At 42.3% G+C, this 15,557-nt stretch overlaps 1 protein-coding gene across 1 annotated transcript; it reads right to left on the bottom strand.

Annotated features, from left to right (window-relative positions):
* Nucleotides 1-980: 980 nt before the first annotated feature.
* On the bottom strand, nt 981-8,929 carry LOC117862710 (ABC transporter C family member 4). Its single transcript, XM_034746211.2, has 11 exons — nt 6,627-8,929; nt 5,981-6,301; nt 5,097-5,183; nt 4,158-4,784; nt 3,633-3,797; nt 3,234-3,528; nt 2,582-2,796; nt 2,038-2,343; nt 1,866-1,929; nt 1,540-1,779; nt 981-1,414 (listed from the first exon to the last, which is right to left on the bottom strand). The coding sequence occupies exons 1-11, from the start codon at nt 8,838-8,840 to the stop codon at nt 1,314-1,316; spliced, it is 4,635 nt and encodes a 1,544-aa protein (XP_034602102.1). The 5' UTR covers nt 8,841-8,929; the 3' UTR covers nt 981-1,313.
* Nucleotides 8,930-15,557: the final 6,628 nt, after the last annotated feature.

Below are 15,557 nucleotides of genomic sequence, written 5' to 3' on the forward strand. Positions count from 1 at the left end.
ATCGGGTACCCTAGTTCCATCAGAAATCATTTATTTTTTTCTTGTTGACCTAATTACTGCACATATATAATTGGTTCAAGCAAATATTCTGCATATTAAGAGCTAAATTTTAAAATACTGTACAACATTTCCTACGGTCAGATTGACATGTTTCATGATCTATATAAATTTTGGTTCAAATGGTGGTTTGGAGATGAACTGACAGATTTCAAAATCTATATGTTTCTTAGTTTCTTACTAGTAATCGCTGCCCTAGAGAAGCTAAAAACTAAAGTTTAATTTACCATCACGTAAGCAGTGGCAGTTCAATGTGATGTGTGCTGCGTATTAAAGAATTACATGGTCAGATCTAATGAAGTCAAACCTACTCTGCTCCTGTTTAGTGCGTGTGCTCTTCTTTATAGCATTATTAGGAGGTGGTGATCAGTTGCTATTGTATAATATTGGGCTCTGCACCCAAATATATTATATATTATAATAGAAATGTTGACAAACAACTTCCAAGGCATTAGGATCTAATGAACCAATTGTTTTATAACTGAGTCATGCGTGCACTTGTGCTGAAAATTTGTTTATTTTTTTTTAAAAAAATATTCTGTCGTTCCTTCAAAGAAGAAAGAGTCTATAACTGAGAATGTGAAGAATAAAAATTTCGATGATTTTCATCTCATTTTTCAGTAATTTCCAGAGTTTTCCTTATCCTTGAATTTAAAAATGTTGATGCGTTGAAGAATCGATTGCTTCTTACCGATCTCGTTATGATCAACTTTCAAAGATTTGATGTGTAATATTTGTTAACTGCCGCACATACATCTATATCATACGACTGCAGCACAAAGAAGACAGCTGGAGACTGGCTTTCCAAGACAAATTATTCAGCTCAAAGTTTACTTAAGAACGCGCCATGCACATATGTATAATTTGGAGAGAAGACATGTAAAAAATGTTTCGCTTATTGCAAAGCAATCGAGAGGGCCACGAGCTCAGAACTGCTGAATTGGAGCCAACCGCCGCATGGAGTTTCTCTGAATTGGTAAAGAAAGAAATTAAACATAACTGAAGCACTGAAACTGAAAGTTACATTAGCCATCCTGACTAAAATCCGACAACAAGACCAGGCGAGTGTGCTCCCCTCAGATCCAATTAACAACACAATGTCATCTAAAGAACAAGAGATCCCTATAAACTTCGTTGGAAAGGAACTTGCAATTTATTTCTGCTTCTCTTTCGAGATTGATTTTCTCCATTTGTGCCCACAAGTCAACCTATCAAAATGACTCTTATTTCTTAAATTCGCAGCATCATGGGAAGAGTTACAGGTTCAAAGAACGATTCCCATACTCCTGAACCATTGCAGCGAAAAGGGATGGCTGTTCAATCAACCTTGACGGTGCGTCAAATTCTTTTACCAGGCCTGAACAGAAAATGGTGTTGTTTAAATAATATCCTTAAAAAAAATGCATGCATTTCATGTTACCAGAGTACATATACTAAAAGCGACAAAGTGCTCTTAAAAACGAAGACACGTAAGGGACATACCTTCATCCAGCACCAAAACTCTATCACAGTCCATGACTGTTGGTATTCTGTGTGCAATACTTATTATCGTACACGTTGAGAATTCTCGTCGTGTGATCTTCTGAATCGTGGCATCTGTTTGAGAATCAACAGAAGCAGTTGCCTCATCCATAAATAAGATTTTGGTCCGCTTCAATATGACACGACCAAGACAAAGAAGCTGCCTTTGGCCTACGCTCCAGTTCTCTCCACTGTCAGCCACTATGAAGAACCAAAACATGGGACATGAGTGCAAGATGCAGCCTATGTTAACAAGAAAGTATGAAGAAGCATAAAAATAAAAATACCTGGAGCATCAAGTTTTTCAGGTTTTGAAGCTACTACATTTTTCAGCTGGCAGCGCTTCAGAGCCTGAAATGAATGCCCCCGGCTAATTAACACAGCACATTTTGAAGAAAGGAGCCTGAAATGAATGCCCCCGGCTAATTAACACAGCACAAGTTATTAGTGACACCATACCTGCCATATTTCAGCATCTGAATACTGTCCAATTGGATCTATGTTGTTTCGAATTGTTCCTTCAAAGAGAACTGGTTCCTGGGGAATTATGCCTAATCGAGATCTCAGGTCATGCAGACCCAGTGTGGATATATCTATTCCATCAATGATCATCTTCCCCTCTGTAGGCTCAATCAACCTGAACAATACTTGGATCAAAGTTGACTTGCCACTGCCTGTCCTTCCCACGATTCCTATCTTCTCTCCACCACTGATGCTTACATTAATACCTTTCAGAATTAGAGGTGTATTTGGTCGGTACCGGACCTGAAATGATAAAGTGATGTGCTCAAATTTGTAAAAAAAAAAAAGTTCCCTATTTGGAAAAAGATTGTTCCAGTGCATTTCCACTTTATTGGGGGCAATATAGACTGGCAGCTGCTTCAAATTATGTGATATATAATTTAGAACAATGGAAGAAAAACAAAATTACAATATTGTCTATTTAAATTCTTCGAATTATAAAGGGCTACTAGAAAAATAAGGGTAAATATGAATTACGAACCTTTAGATCCTTAATATCGATATCTCCATTAGTGGGCCAATTCTGAGAAGGAAGATTGTCTTCTCTTTTCCATGCTGCCTCAGAAGGAAGATTACTGAACTGATTTACCCTCTCCACAGCAACCATGTCATTTTCTAACGTACAGCTAGTGGATATTGCAAAGTACACCAGGGAATTGAGGGAAAGGCCATGCGAAAGAGACATACCAACAAATTCTGCAACAACAGCCTTAGTTCTTCAGAACTATGATAAGCTTACAATCATAACTGTAATAACTAATGATCAGCTATGCCAATCATCAAGCAAAAGAGCAACTGAGACAAAAAAAATCATATATCTTTAAAGGTTACCAACATCCCGGCAGACTAAAAATGTTGTTTAAGAAAAACAAATTCTAAATAGCACCTGTAGCAGCGAGGCACCAAACTAGAATACACTAGCTTTCTAGAGCAGATTATATCTAGCAATTTAGAACCTTGAAAGAAAACAAATTCCAGTTAATGTTCTTTGATTATTGCATTCTGATGAATGAAGCTGAAAGGGGGTAAGCTCAGAAACTTTCAAAGAAGCAATTCGTACTTTCTCCTGAGATGGTATGGCTACCTTTATATGCTTACAGGAAGTTAAAATAATAGTTATACTTAATTGGTACCTTTCTTTATAAAATTACTGGGCAAACTTATCATGAGAAAAGCAGTTATTGACAATACGAGTGTTCCAATCAGTTCCAGTCGGAACCCGAGCCACTCGTTTGCAGCATAGTTGTGGAAGGACATGCTCAAACTTGAATTAATTCCAACTAGATTCTTCTGGAAAAATTCTTCTTCCTTTTTGAAACATCTTATAGTTGTAGCACCTAGAACAGTCTCTGAGAAGTGATCAATAACCGGTGCATTTGTTACTCCTTCAAGTCGAGTTAACTCCCGAGAAGTTTTAAGATAGCGGTTCTGCAAAGTAAGAGGAACATTGCAACACCAGTAAGAAATATGTTTCCCATAATCCCATGAGCAGAACTAGTGATGGTGTTTGAGATGAATTTTAGATACCATACCATGTACCAGATGTTGAATAGAAGAAGTGGAATTACGGCTATAACTGATGGCCATGCGACCTGACAAGTAACAACTATAGCACTCAATACTGAAATGTACATTGAAATTGTCAGACCAATAAAAAAGGCCAGCACATCGTCAATGGTTGTTTGGTCTGATGATGCCTGAAAAGACAAAAGGAAAACACCATATCAATAGGAGAATACGTCTTAAATTAAAAGTACTCCCTCCGTTTCAAATTGTAGGTCGTTTTGTCTTTTCTAGGTTCATAGATGTTTGTATGCATCTAGACATACACTATATTTAGGTGCATACAAACATCTATGCACCTAGAAAAGCCAAAATGACCTACAATTTGGGATGGAGGGAGTAGTACGCACTAACAGTTTAGAATGGTCATACTATTGAAGCTATGATAATGGCTTAGAATTGTTTTCGCCTATATGGTTTAGGGTTTGTTGAGGAATGCATGTCCAATTCAGAAGGGTTTTCCTAATAGAGTCTTAACCAAGTGAAATATTTACCCGACTGAGAATCCTTCCTGAAGGAGTCGTGTCAAAAAATGACATTGGAGCACGCAGAATGCTGTCAAACATCTTCGTGAAAAATATCTGAGCCGTTTTAAGTCCAAAAACCGTCTCAAGAAGACTCTTGATTACCTCGAGAACCATTGAAAATACAGCTATGGCTACATACACTCCAATGAACAACGATGGGTCAAATGGAATACTGCCTGACAATTCATACGATAGCCAATAGTCGCCAGCCAAATCAGAACATTGCCACACCAATGCAAAGGCAAACATGCCCACAACCCCCCACCAACCCCAAGCCTCTGTCATGTATAGTTTGTAGACTTGCCAACTTACTTGACCAATCTCCCTTTCCTCTTCTTCTATAATCTTAGAAGTAGCTGCCTTTATGTCTGGTGTGACAACCACCTTCTCACCTTTTCCAATGGATGTAGAGCGAAGGGAAGGGATTCTAACAACTGCAGCAGGCTGAGAACGTTCAGTTTTCTCTGCTTGCTGACTTTGCTCCATCAGCTCCAATGAACTGTCATGAGCAGCAACAAGAGACGCAAAATCTGAGCCAGCCTCTAGTAGTTCATCATACTTTCCTGACTGCTCAATCATACCATCTCTCATGACCTGTATATTTTGGTATGGGCAAAAAGGATAAAAGAGCAAGTCAAGGGAATATTCAAATACACTAGCATTGTGCACTTCTACTGGAAAAGATTCATCTACAATCTTTAGACCATCTCAGATCTATAGAAGAACAAAAGTATGCTACGGTTTTTTATTGTAATAGATAATCGTTGCAAATTTGCTTACAAACTTTGAGAAAAAAGAATTGTATCTTTCTTGCTAAATCTTATCAGAACATGGTGATATGTAATTTTATCAGCAGACGTGAGATAGTGCATATAAAAACTGTAGAAGGTGTAGCATACAACTTACAAATATATTATCCACATTATGCAAGAAATCCACTTGGTGCGTAACAAGTATGATGGTCTTTCCCTTAAGTGTTCCCCTTAGACACTCCTGTAAAAAAATGTGACCATTGTAATACTGTTCAAAATTATATGGTTAAACAATCATGCTGATGCAGAAATAGAGACAAAAAAGTACTGTGGTTTTTCCACCATTGAATGCATATATCAAGATAAATCAAGTACCATTACACCATTCTAAATTCCATGAAGCTACTAAAAATATTTTTTATATTTAGATCAACATAGAACCAGATCATTCACATATATTTTTCAAGAATATATTTACCCCTAACTCTTTGTATATTTAGTTACTCCAAGTGACGACAATGATCGATATGAGATTTTGTGGTCTAACTCCAGCAGGAGATAGAAACCTACTGAAAAATAATCTCCATCGTACTAAATTTTCAGGGAAACAGAAAAGTCTAAAACTTACAAGCATCATAAGGGGGAAATGTATATAACTGGAAGATACCCATGACAATACAACTTATAGAGACAGACCATCTTAAAAAATAATTAACCTGACAACCTCACATACTTGGCCCATCTCTCATCAGTTTCAGTTAACATGGTTTGGAGGGAAAGAATGAAACTTAATCATGAACCTACATAATGCATAGTTAGTATTTTTAGCATTTGATAAATTCATGACAACAAATTTATTCTATTCATAAATAAGCATGAGCCATGAGGACAAGCTTCAATAGGATTTTAACATTTCTTTCTGCACAGTTTGTGGTCTATATATAACTTAGACTACAGCTTGTGGTAACATTAATGCAGCAAACAATATTGTAATGGCATGCGAGCTTGTAAATATTTAAAATATGAAAAAATATATACCTTAAATATGTTTGAACCGGTATGTGCATCGACAGCACTGAACACATCATCAAGAAGATATATACTGCAATTTTGATAAGCTGCTCTTGCAAGCTGAATCCTCTGTTTCTGCCCACCACTGAGATTGATTCCCCGCTCTCCTATTTCAGTCTGGTCACCAAATTCCATCGTCTCCAAATCTTTTTCCAGGCAGCAAGACCGTATAACTTCTTTATATCTTTGGGGGTGCATCTGCTGTCCAAATAAGATGTTCTCTTGAATCGTTCCATTTTGAATCCAAGCAGTTTGTGCAACATATGCAGTGCTCCCACAGACCCTAACCTATATAAAATGAAAAAGGATTAAGAAAATGTTTACAAGATTACAAACAACAAAAACAGCATTTAGATTTACGGCATCTTTCTGAAAACAGATCAATGGAGTTTGGGTAGGAACATGGAGTCCATATATGCTGACAGTTGTGTTTGCTGATGTTGCTATTCGGAGAATGTTGTATTAGAATAATGAAAGAATAGAATAATTCGCTACTAACAACATTTGGCCAGGAGTTTGTATCACCTCGATGTAAAAACCTTGGATTCAATAAAATTTCCCTTATATAAAAACTAACAATGTTGAGCCTGTGCCAGAAATATCACGCACTCACCGTGCCGGAGACCTTCTCCATCTCCCCCATAATGCATGACAGCAGCGATGATTTGCCGGATCCGACCGTCCCGACAACCGCCACAAGCTCTCCCTTCTTTACCTCCATATTGATCTCCTTGAGCACCGTCTCCAGCACCGGTGTCACCTCCACATCCTTGTACTCCTCCTCCTCCCCTTCCTCTTCCTCATCCTCGTCCTCGCTTTCATTGTCGCTATCAATGTCATCATCCTCACCATCTTCTCTCTCCTTCTTGCCCCTCATGTCCCACGCAAAAACGCCATCGCGCACCGCCACGACCACCTCGCCTGTGCAAATGCCGGTGTCATCCACGTGCTCCACTGCCGAGTCATCAAGCTCAGCTTCCAGGAGGTATTTGTCAAGCCTGCCAAGAGACACGGTTGCCTGCGTCATAGCAGAAATCGCCTCGGGGAAGCTCTCCATTGGTCCGTCCAGCATATGGAAGAACGCGGTGGCCGTGAACACCTTGCCAGCATCGAGCTCGACGCCGGTCAGCACGCAGGTTCCGAAGACGAGCACGGTCATGGCGAGCGGGCCGCTCCACAGCACGATGGTGTTGGCGCACATGAAGTACATGGACTTGGCCAGCCACCCGAGCTCTTCCTCCCGGAGCTCGCGGATCTTGTCCCCGAACTTCTCCTCCCACGCCTGCAGCTTGATCACGCGGATGTAGTTGAGCAGGTCGGTGATGGCCTTCATGCGCTCGTCACGCTTCCCGAGGAACTTGGTCTGGTACCCGATGTTGAGCTTGTTGGCGAAAGCCACGACCACGGTGACCACGACGATGGCAGCGACGGCGGTGAGCACGGCGGGACCGAGGTGGGCGTAGAGCAGGGCAAGCGCCACGGCGATCTGCAGCGGCATCAGCCACAGATTGTGGAGCTCGTGCATGACGCTGGACACCTGCTCGGCGTCCACCTCCATGTAGTTCACGATGGCGCCGGTGCCGTGCACGCGCCGGGCGCCCGTGGACAGCCGCAGCGACTTGCGGTACACGGCAGCGAGCAACGCGGCGTGGATGCGCATCCCCAGCTTCTGGCCCTGGAACTCGTAGTGGTGCGACGCCAACGTCTCGGCCGTCTTGCCGGCTAGCAGGACGGCAACGAGCTGCAGCCCCTCCGTGAACTCCCCGCCGTGCCGGATGAACTGGACAAACCTGTCCACGAGCGACGGGCCGATGTACATGACGGAGAGGTGCGCCACGCCGAGCACGGCGGTGAGAAGGAGCTGCGGCCAGAAGGAGCGCAGCAGCGTGGTGAGCACCGGGTGCTTGGGCATGGATGACCCCGGCACTGGCGCGGGCCAGTTGGAGGTGAATAGCTCGTAGGCAACCTCGGCGGTGTCGGCCGGCGCCACTGGCGGGATGTCTTCGGTCGCGAGCGTCTCCCTGGAGCCCTTGCTGATGAGCGGATTTATCCATCCGAACGTGGCGAGCGAGAACCACGACGCCGTGGCGTACGTCACCTCTGCCGCGGCGGCATGGCCAACGTCGGACGAAGCGCCGACGACGGCGAGGCCAGTGGAGCCGGTGACCGAGAAATACAGCAGCGGGAGCGAGAGCGCCAGCCACGCGAACGCGAGTGGGTCATCTGGGAGGAGGGGCTCCCCGGCGGCGTACCTGGCGGCCGCGCACCCGGAGAAGAGCGCGGCGAAAGCCGCCGTGCCGAGCCAGAACAGCCTGAGGTGCAGCGGGTGGACGGCCAGCGCGGCCGCCCCAGGCTTCTTCTCCGCCGCGACGACCCCCGCGGCCGCGATGTGCGCCACGGCGTGCGCGGCGAGGAGCACGCACTCCGCCGCGACCCACGCCCCCGTGGCCCCCCGGCGGAGGCGCAGGAGCGCGGACACCAGCAGCACAAGCGCCGCCGCCACCTGGGCCCCGGACGCCGCGAGCGTTAGCCCGTGCCGGGTGCTGCCTCCGCGGCGGGGACCCGCCGCCGAGGCGAGGAGAGGCTCCCGCTCCGTCGCGCGGTGGTCGACGCCGCCGCCGTCATTGCGGCGGCGAGTGTGCCAGGCGCGGAGGGCGAGCGCGAGCGCGGCGAGGAGGAACACGAGGTCGAGGGCGGCGAGGAGCGCGCGCTGCGGGCACGGGGAGAGGAAGAGGAAGGCGAGGCTGGCAGGGAGGGAGCGCGGCGTCGGCGGCGGGGAGCAGGCGGTGGTGGAGAGCCACCTCGCGAGGGCGGAGTGGGACGGCATCGCGGTGGTTGTTGGAGTTGGAGGCCTGGCAAGTGGTGGTGCTGCCTCGGCGTTACATTTGAGCGCGCCGAGGCGACGAGGTGGCGGCGGCGGCGTGGGGGATGGCACATTGGAGGGAGGGGGGGGAGATGCTGAGCAGGCGGAGAACGTTGACGGCCGGAAAGCTTTGAATACTGGAGATGTGACTGACACGTGGACCCACGGAGGACACCTGCCGTGGCACTGTACGTGGGTACGAGTTCCGGCGAAAGCGTTGATAGCTGCGCCGTGTAGAAGGAGCAGTGGACCACGTGGCTCGGGTCAAAACCCCGCGCTTGCGTGGCCTTGGAGATGGCCGATGGGAGATCTGAATATCTTCAAAAAAGATTGGGCAGCTACCAGCTACATTTATTTACTGTACACTGCATCGAGATACGCGAGCATCCTAATTTAGATGTTTATGTCGCCACAGGCAATTTATATACGCTGAGGACATATATATATATATATATATATATATATATATATATATATATGGCATGTTTGATTTCCTTTACTTATCCATAAGCAACTTAAAAATAAGCAAATAAGTTGCTTATAACCCAAACACTCTTGCTTATAGAGTTGCTTATGCATAAGCAAATAAGCAAGTTTTAAGTTGCTTATGGTTGCTTATGGGGCACTTTACTCCTCCTACCCTCATTCTCTCTCCTCTCTCCCCTTTCTCTCTCCTCTCTCTCGGAACTACTCTGGCGGCGGCGTGCTTCCGCCCGCCGCCGCCGCTGCGCCGGCCGCCGGCCGCCTCCGCGCCGCCCGCCGCCCGCTGCCGCCGCCGCCTCTGTACTAGGAGCTGGTAATGGTTGGGGGTAGTGGGAAATGAGATGGCAGGGGCAAATATGTCATATGCAATCAGATAAGCAACCCAAACCAAACACCTAGACTTATAAATAAGCAACTACAAATAAGTGAATAAGCAACTTATAAATAAGCATCCATAACCAAACAGGCCCATAATCGTATCAAACCTTCACATTTAGGAACGGTGCAGTTGCTTAGTTGCAGGAGCTAAGCCATAAAAAATTTTGTAAGAAACAGTAACCTATGCTGAAATTTGTATGTACGATGAAAAGTTTTCTCTAATGATATGCATGCGTTTGATAAGACAATGTTATAGAAATAATAAGCATAGAGCATCTCCTTTCAGACTCTTATCTTCTCTTTTCTCAATAGTTATTGTGATAAATCAATAAGCCACTCTAACCCTCCCCGAATATCTAACTCTCCCCAGATAGAAGGGGAGTTGTAAGTCTCAATAGTTGGATTGGATGGAAGACTGCAAGTGTAACTCTCCAAATAACATGAGATACCACCCATTAATATTCCATCTGCTTCAAAATGTGTGTCGTTTTAGATTTTTTAGATACATATATTTTGCTATGTATCCAGACATAACTTTATATTTACGTGCATAGAAAAATCTATACATATAGAAAAGCTAAAACGATCTACATTTTAGAACGGAGAGAGTATTTATTAGAGACTACCAAAAATGCTAAAGCATCTCCAACAAACTGCCCATTTTTGGCTCTCTATTTGACTCTCTATCCAAGTTGGCAAAAAGATTCTTCTCTATATTAAGTTGTTCATTCCAACAGACTATCCATTTTCCACTTTCCAAATCCCAACAGCTAGCTTCTTCTCTAAAAATCCGCACTCTCCATCCACTCCAACATCCTCTCTATTTTGTACTACAACAGTCTCTCCATTCTGCACTCTCCATTCTGGCGATCACTGCGTGTGGAACCCACACTTTAGCAAGGCAAATTGGCTTGCCAAGTTGGATAGAGAGCCAGATAACAACTTTGTTGGACCATGATTTTTTTTACTGACTTGCCAAATTTTAACTTAGAGAGTCGCAAACTCTTTAGAACTTTTTTCTATTTCTAAAACCAACCTAGCGGCGTACAGCCAACTAGCGGTTTATACGTGTGTGCAACACACGCTTGGTTTCTACTTTCTAATAAATGCAAAATTGCTTCAGACTAGCACCTATCGGCCTACGCCCTAGATTTTTGTTATTTGTTTGTTTACTTTTATGCCACTTATCTCTTTTTTTAATTTGATAAACTCTTAGACTACTTCCAATGAGGAGTTTCATGAGGTTTCATTCTCAGTAATTAGTACACCATATAGGATTTTTTTTATGACATGGCATGAAATTAAAGAAGAAAGAGAGGGAATCAGTTTGATTTGGATGAAACCAACACACGAATACCAACTCTCCATGAGTCATGAAATTAAATGCGATTTTGATCCTATGAAACTACACTATGAAATTATGCATTGGGGACACTACTGGAAAAATCGCCTCTAGTACCGGTTCACAACCCCCCTCCAGTATCGGTTGTGCAACCGGTACTAGTAATCCAGTACTAAAGGGGGGTCATTTAGTACCGGTACTAAAGGGTACCCTTCAGTACTGGTTGGTATCCCTAACCGGTACTAAAGGCCTGCCACGCCACGCACGGGGGCAGCCTCATTAGTACCGGTTGGTATCCCCGGCCGGTACTAATTTTTTTCCTTTCTTTTCTTATTTTCTATTCCTTTATTCTATATTTGTATTTCGTATTTATTTCCTTTATTCTAATATTCTAATATATATAAAGTTCTATTTATTTTTAATATTACATTTAAGATACTATTATATATATATACATATTGTGCGTACACATATATGAATAATATTACACATATATATAGACATATTGTGCATACACATATCATATCTACTAATTGAACCCGAGTCCCGATGGTGCTGTAGATTTATCCGGTATTATGGAACTCCCCCGCAGGATTTATGACCTCGTCTAGTAGAAATCCACATAATTATTCTTGTATTGCCCTAAAAACTTCCGTCTCGAGGAGTTTTTCCTTCCTGTGTACATCATTTGTGTCATTGGCAAAGTTTATTATATATATAGTAGATCAATGGGTTTGGACAATTGAAACTTTTTTGAAGTATAAGCAAATGATCTGAAGTACTTAATCTAATTTTTCTAAGTACATACACATGGATTGGTTTTTGAAGTATAAGAAAATGATCTGAAGTACTTAATCTAATTTTTCTAAGTATGTACACATGGATTGGTTTTGAAGTATAAGCAAATGATCTCAAGTACTTAATCTAATTTTTTCTAAGTATATACACATGAATTGATTTTTGAAGTCTGCATATGAATTGAAAAACTTAATCTAATTTTTCTAAGTATATACATATGAATTGGTTATTGAAGTATAAGTAAATGAATTGAAACTTAATCTAATATGAATTGAAAAATTTCTAGGTAATTTCTAAGTATTTCAATTCATGGGAGAAATCAATTCTAATTCATTTGCTAGACGAGAAATACTAGGAATAAGATTTCTCATCTCCCTTGGTGAAATCTAATTGATTTAGAAATACTAGGAATAAAATCTAAGTGTTTGAAGATTTATAGTTTTTTATATGAACTCGGATGGATACAACTTATTTCTATGAAAAAGGGCAATCGCATCTAGCTAGAAAATACTAGTGGCATAGGAAAATCAAAGTTATTGATGTGATAACATTATCGAAACACGTTGTCGCTCGTTCCATCCAAACGCCGTACTCTATAACCTCAAATATGTAATTTTCACATATTTTCTATAATTTCTAGCTACTCCAACAATTTTCTATATTTTCTAGCTATTTTCTAGTACTGCAAAAATAAAAAAATAGCATGATTTCCAACACTTATACAAATTTTTCTACAATTTCTATATAATTTTCTACAATTTAAGATAATTTTCTAGCTATTTTCTAAATTTTTCTACAATTTTAGATAAAAAAATTAATGCCCCTTTAGTACTAGAGGGTACTAGAGGGTGGGTGGCGCATTAGCACCAACCGGTACTAATGTGCACCCTTTAGTACCGGTTGTTGCCCCCAACCGGTACTAAAGGGGTTCACGGGACGCGCTCCGGGCACCGTTGGACCTGATACTAATGCTAACATTAGTACCGGATCCAAACCTAACCAGTACAAAGCCTCGGGACGAGAGGTCATATTTCTAGTAGTGGGAGGGTAGTTTCAAACACCATTTTATTTCATTCTTATATGCGGCTGTTTTAGAAACATCAACATGAAATTTTTCATTGGGATTAGCCTTAGCAAACAAGGAACTAGTTCCCCTCCTCATGTAAACAACTTATACTTGGTGATCAATTTTTGTTGGGATTCCTCCAACGAGAACCATAAAAAATTACTGCATGCGAAGCAAAACAAAGCCCTCTTACATTTGGGAACTGAGAGAGGGATGGAGCCTAAGGGCATATATAATAGTACTATGCAAGTACCTGCCACATCATATACAGACAACAAAATAAATAAATAGTTGATACAGTGGTTTGTCTATATGTTGTCTAGAAATTAATTTAATTCATATATGGATGCATGAATCATGACGATCAAATGTTAATATAATCTTTGTATACCATTTTATTGCTTATTTGAGATAATATATGGTGCATACTATGCAAACTAATATAATCATTTCACAAGGACTGTAATGTAACATTATTATTATATTTCCTACCTTCTTGCCTGTCTAGAGGAACCTTATGTGATTTCTTTCTCTATCAAGGAACATATGGTAAAAAGGGCAAGATATCTATCTGAACTTCTCTCGCTGCCATTGACTTCGGTATCCTCCCTCTCTCACGGAGTGTTTGATCCCCGGGCTAAACTTTAGTCCTTATCACATCGAATGTTTAGATACTAATTAGGAGTATTAAACATAGACTATTTATAAAACCCATTGCACATATGGAGGCTAAACAGAGAGACGAATCTATTAAGTCTAATTAGTCCATGATTTGATAATGTGCTGCTACAGTAACCATTTGCTAATGATGGATTAATTAGGCTTAATAGATTTGTCTGACCATTTAGCCTCCATCTGTGTAATTAATTTTATAATTAACTCATATTTAATCCTCCTAATTAGCCTCCGAATATTTGATACGACACGGACTAAACTTTAGCTTCAAGATCCAAACACCCCCTCAATTGCATTGCTCGATCTGTTCAAGGCGACGCGCACGACATCTGGCAGCTTGGCTCCGACGGCTGGTGCGGCTCGGCATGGGCGTTGCGGCGTCCAGAGGCCACACAGCGCGGCATGGGCAACGTGGCGCGGTGCGGCGCGGACGGCTGGCTGGTGGCACAGAGCAGATGGCCAGCGAGCAGGGCACGCACAGCGGAAGTTTGCTCGCTGCTGCTGATTTTCCTTTCCAGTGGCGGAGCCAGCCATAGCTCCTAGGGCTCCTCTTCTTTCTCCCTCTTCTTCTTCCTCTTTTCTCTTTAAAAATGGAGGCAGGACTCAAAAAGGGTTCCATTATTTTTGGAAGGACAAGGGGGCTTGAGCCCCCCGACTCACCGGTGGCTCCGCCACTGATCCTTTCCCATCAGCATCGTTTCAAAATAAAATCACGCGATCCCACATCAGATCGAGCAATACCGTCGTTAGGAGAAGATGGTCCGTACAACGCGTCGTTGTCTTCTCGAAGTACGTGGTCGTCTCGCGAAATGATGGCCCATGCCTCTCTCTTCATTGAATGTTGTACACGTTAGATGGTTTTGCTTGTGTGGTACTATGGGTGCCGTCTTTCCGTTGTACATGCACTAAGGAACCATAACACTTCTGGGAAAAATTTTAGGAAACCCATCACAAAGGTGAGTCCATGGTCACAAACGATCGAAGGAAGGTCACTTTCCAACGGGTGTTTTTCTTTTAAAAAAACTATTCTACCTCCTCTTTTTTTTAGTTCGTCTGTGTTGAGGCTGTTATTCTGAGGAAGGGAGGAAGCTTTCCTTAGCCCAAATGCGGATCTTGGTTCTGTTGCTATTACTCGACCATGTTGTTGTTAATTCAATAATGTGAATCTTGGTATATAAAGTTGATTTTGATGGTTTAAGCGATTGAAGACTAGGAGATCATCACCACTCAAGATTTCATCTTTTGGAGTGGAGTCCCAACTACCTTAGTTCTGCTAAGGTCCTTTTCTTTCATGATTCAGTCCAATGGACTTGTACTTCTTATGCCAGAAGATGTATTCCCACGTTTGACTATGTTTATAAATTCCTGCACCAAATTTGCACCCTCACTCGTATCCTTAATTAGTTGCCACGTTTACATTTCTACATTTACTTCCTTGCAATGTGTAAATGTTTACTTTCGTAGAGTAGTTGCTAGCACTTGGACTAGGTTAAGCCTATTGTTATATTTTAAAAATAGTCACACTAGAAAAATCTAGAGTGGATCTCGATAACATATGAGATGGATTTTCCTTGTGCAAGTTTTGTTGAATCCAAGTAGTTTTTAACTTTCCTAATTCTCTCCCTCTCCATCTTATTAGGATGACAACAAGGTATTCTCACATGCTTTATATGCTTCATATCCATATATGCCATTCATTATACATGCGATTAAACTTTGAAATACTCTTAAGTGATTGCTGAACCATGCGCTTGTGGTACAAACTTTAGGTGCAAAGAGAATAGCAACCACCTTACTAATATTAGTAGATATAGAGATTAGTGGCTCAAGTACAAATATCACTTACAAAAGATAAAACCGTCTCTAAACCTACACGGAGACTGAAAATATCTTAATTGATGGCAAAGGAAAAAGTCCTATCTACTTCCTCCAAGTATAA

Source organism: Setaria viridis, chromosome 7 (genome assembly GCF_005286985.2).
Source record: "Setaria viridis chromosome 7, Setaria_viridis_v4.0, whole genome shotgun sequence".
Taxonomy (NCBI): Eukaryota; Viridiplantae; Streptophyta; class Magnoliopsida; order Poales; family Poaceae; genus Setaria; species Setaria viridis.

Excerpts from the sequence above, each read along its gene's own strand:
- LOC117862710 (XM_034746211.2), bottom strand. The coding sequence starts at position 8,840 with ATGCCGTCCCACTCCGCCCTCGCGAGGTGGCTCTCCACCACCGCCTGC. Across the intron at positions 1,930-2,037 it reads CAGATGCTGAAATATGGCAG|GCTCTGAAGCGCTGCCAGCT; the intron begins GTATGGTGTCAC and ends CATTCATTTCAG. Across the intron at positions 1,780-1,865 it reads TGAAAAACTTGATGCTCCAG|TGGCTGACAGTGGAGAGAAC; the intron begins GTATTTTTATTT and ends GGTTCTTCATAG.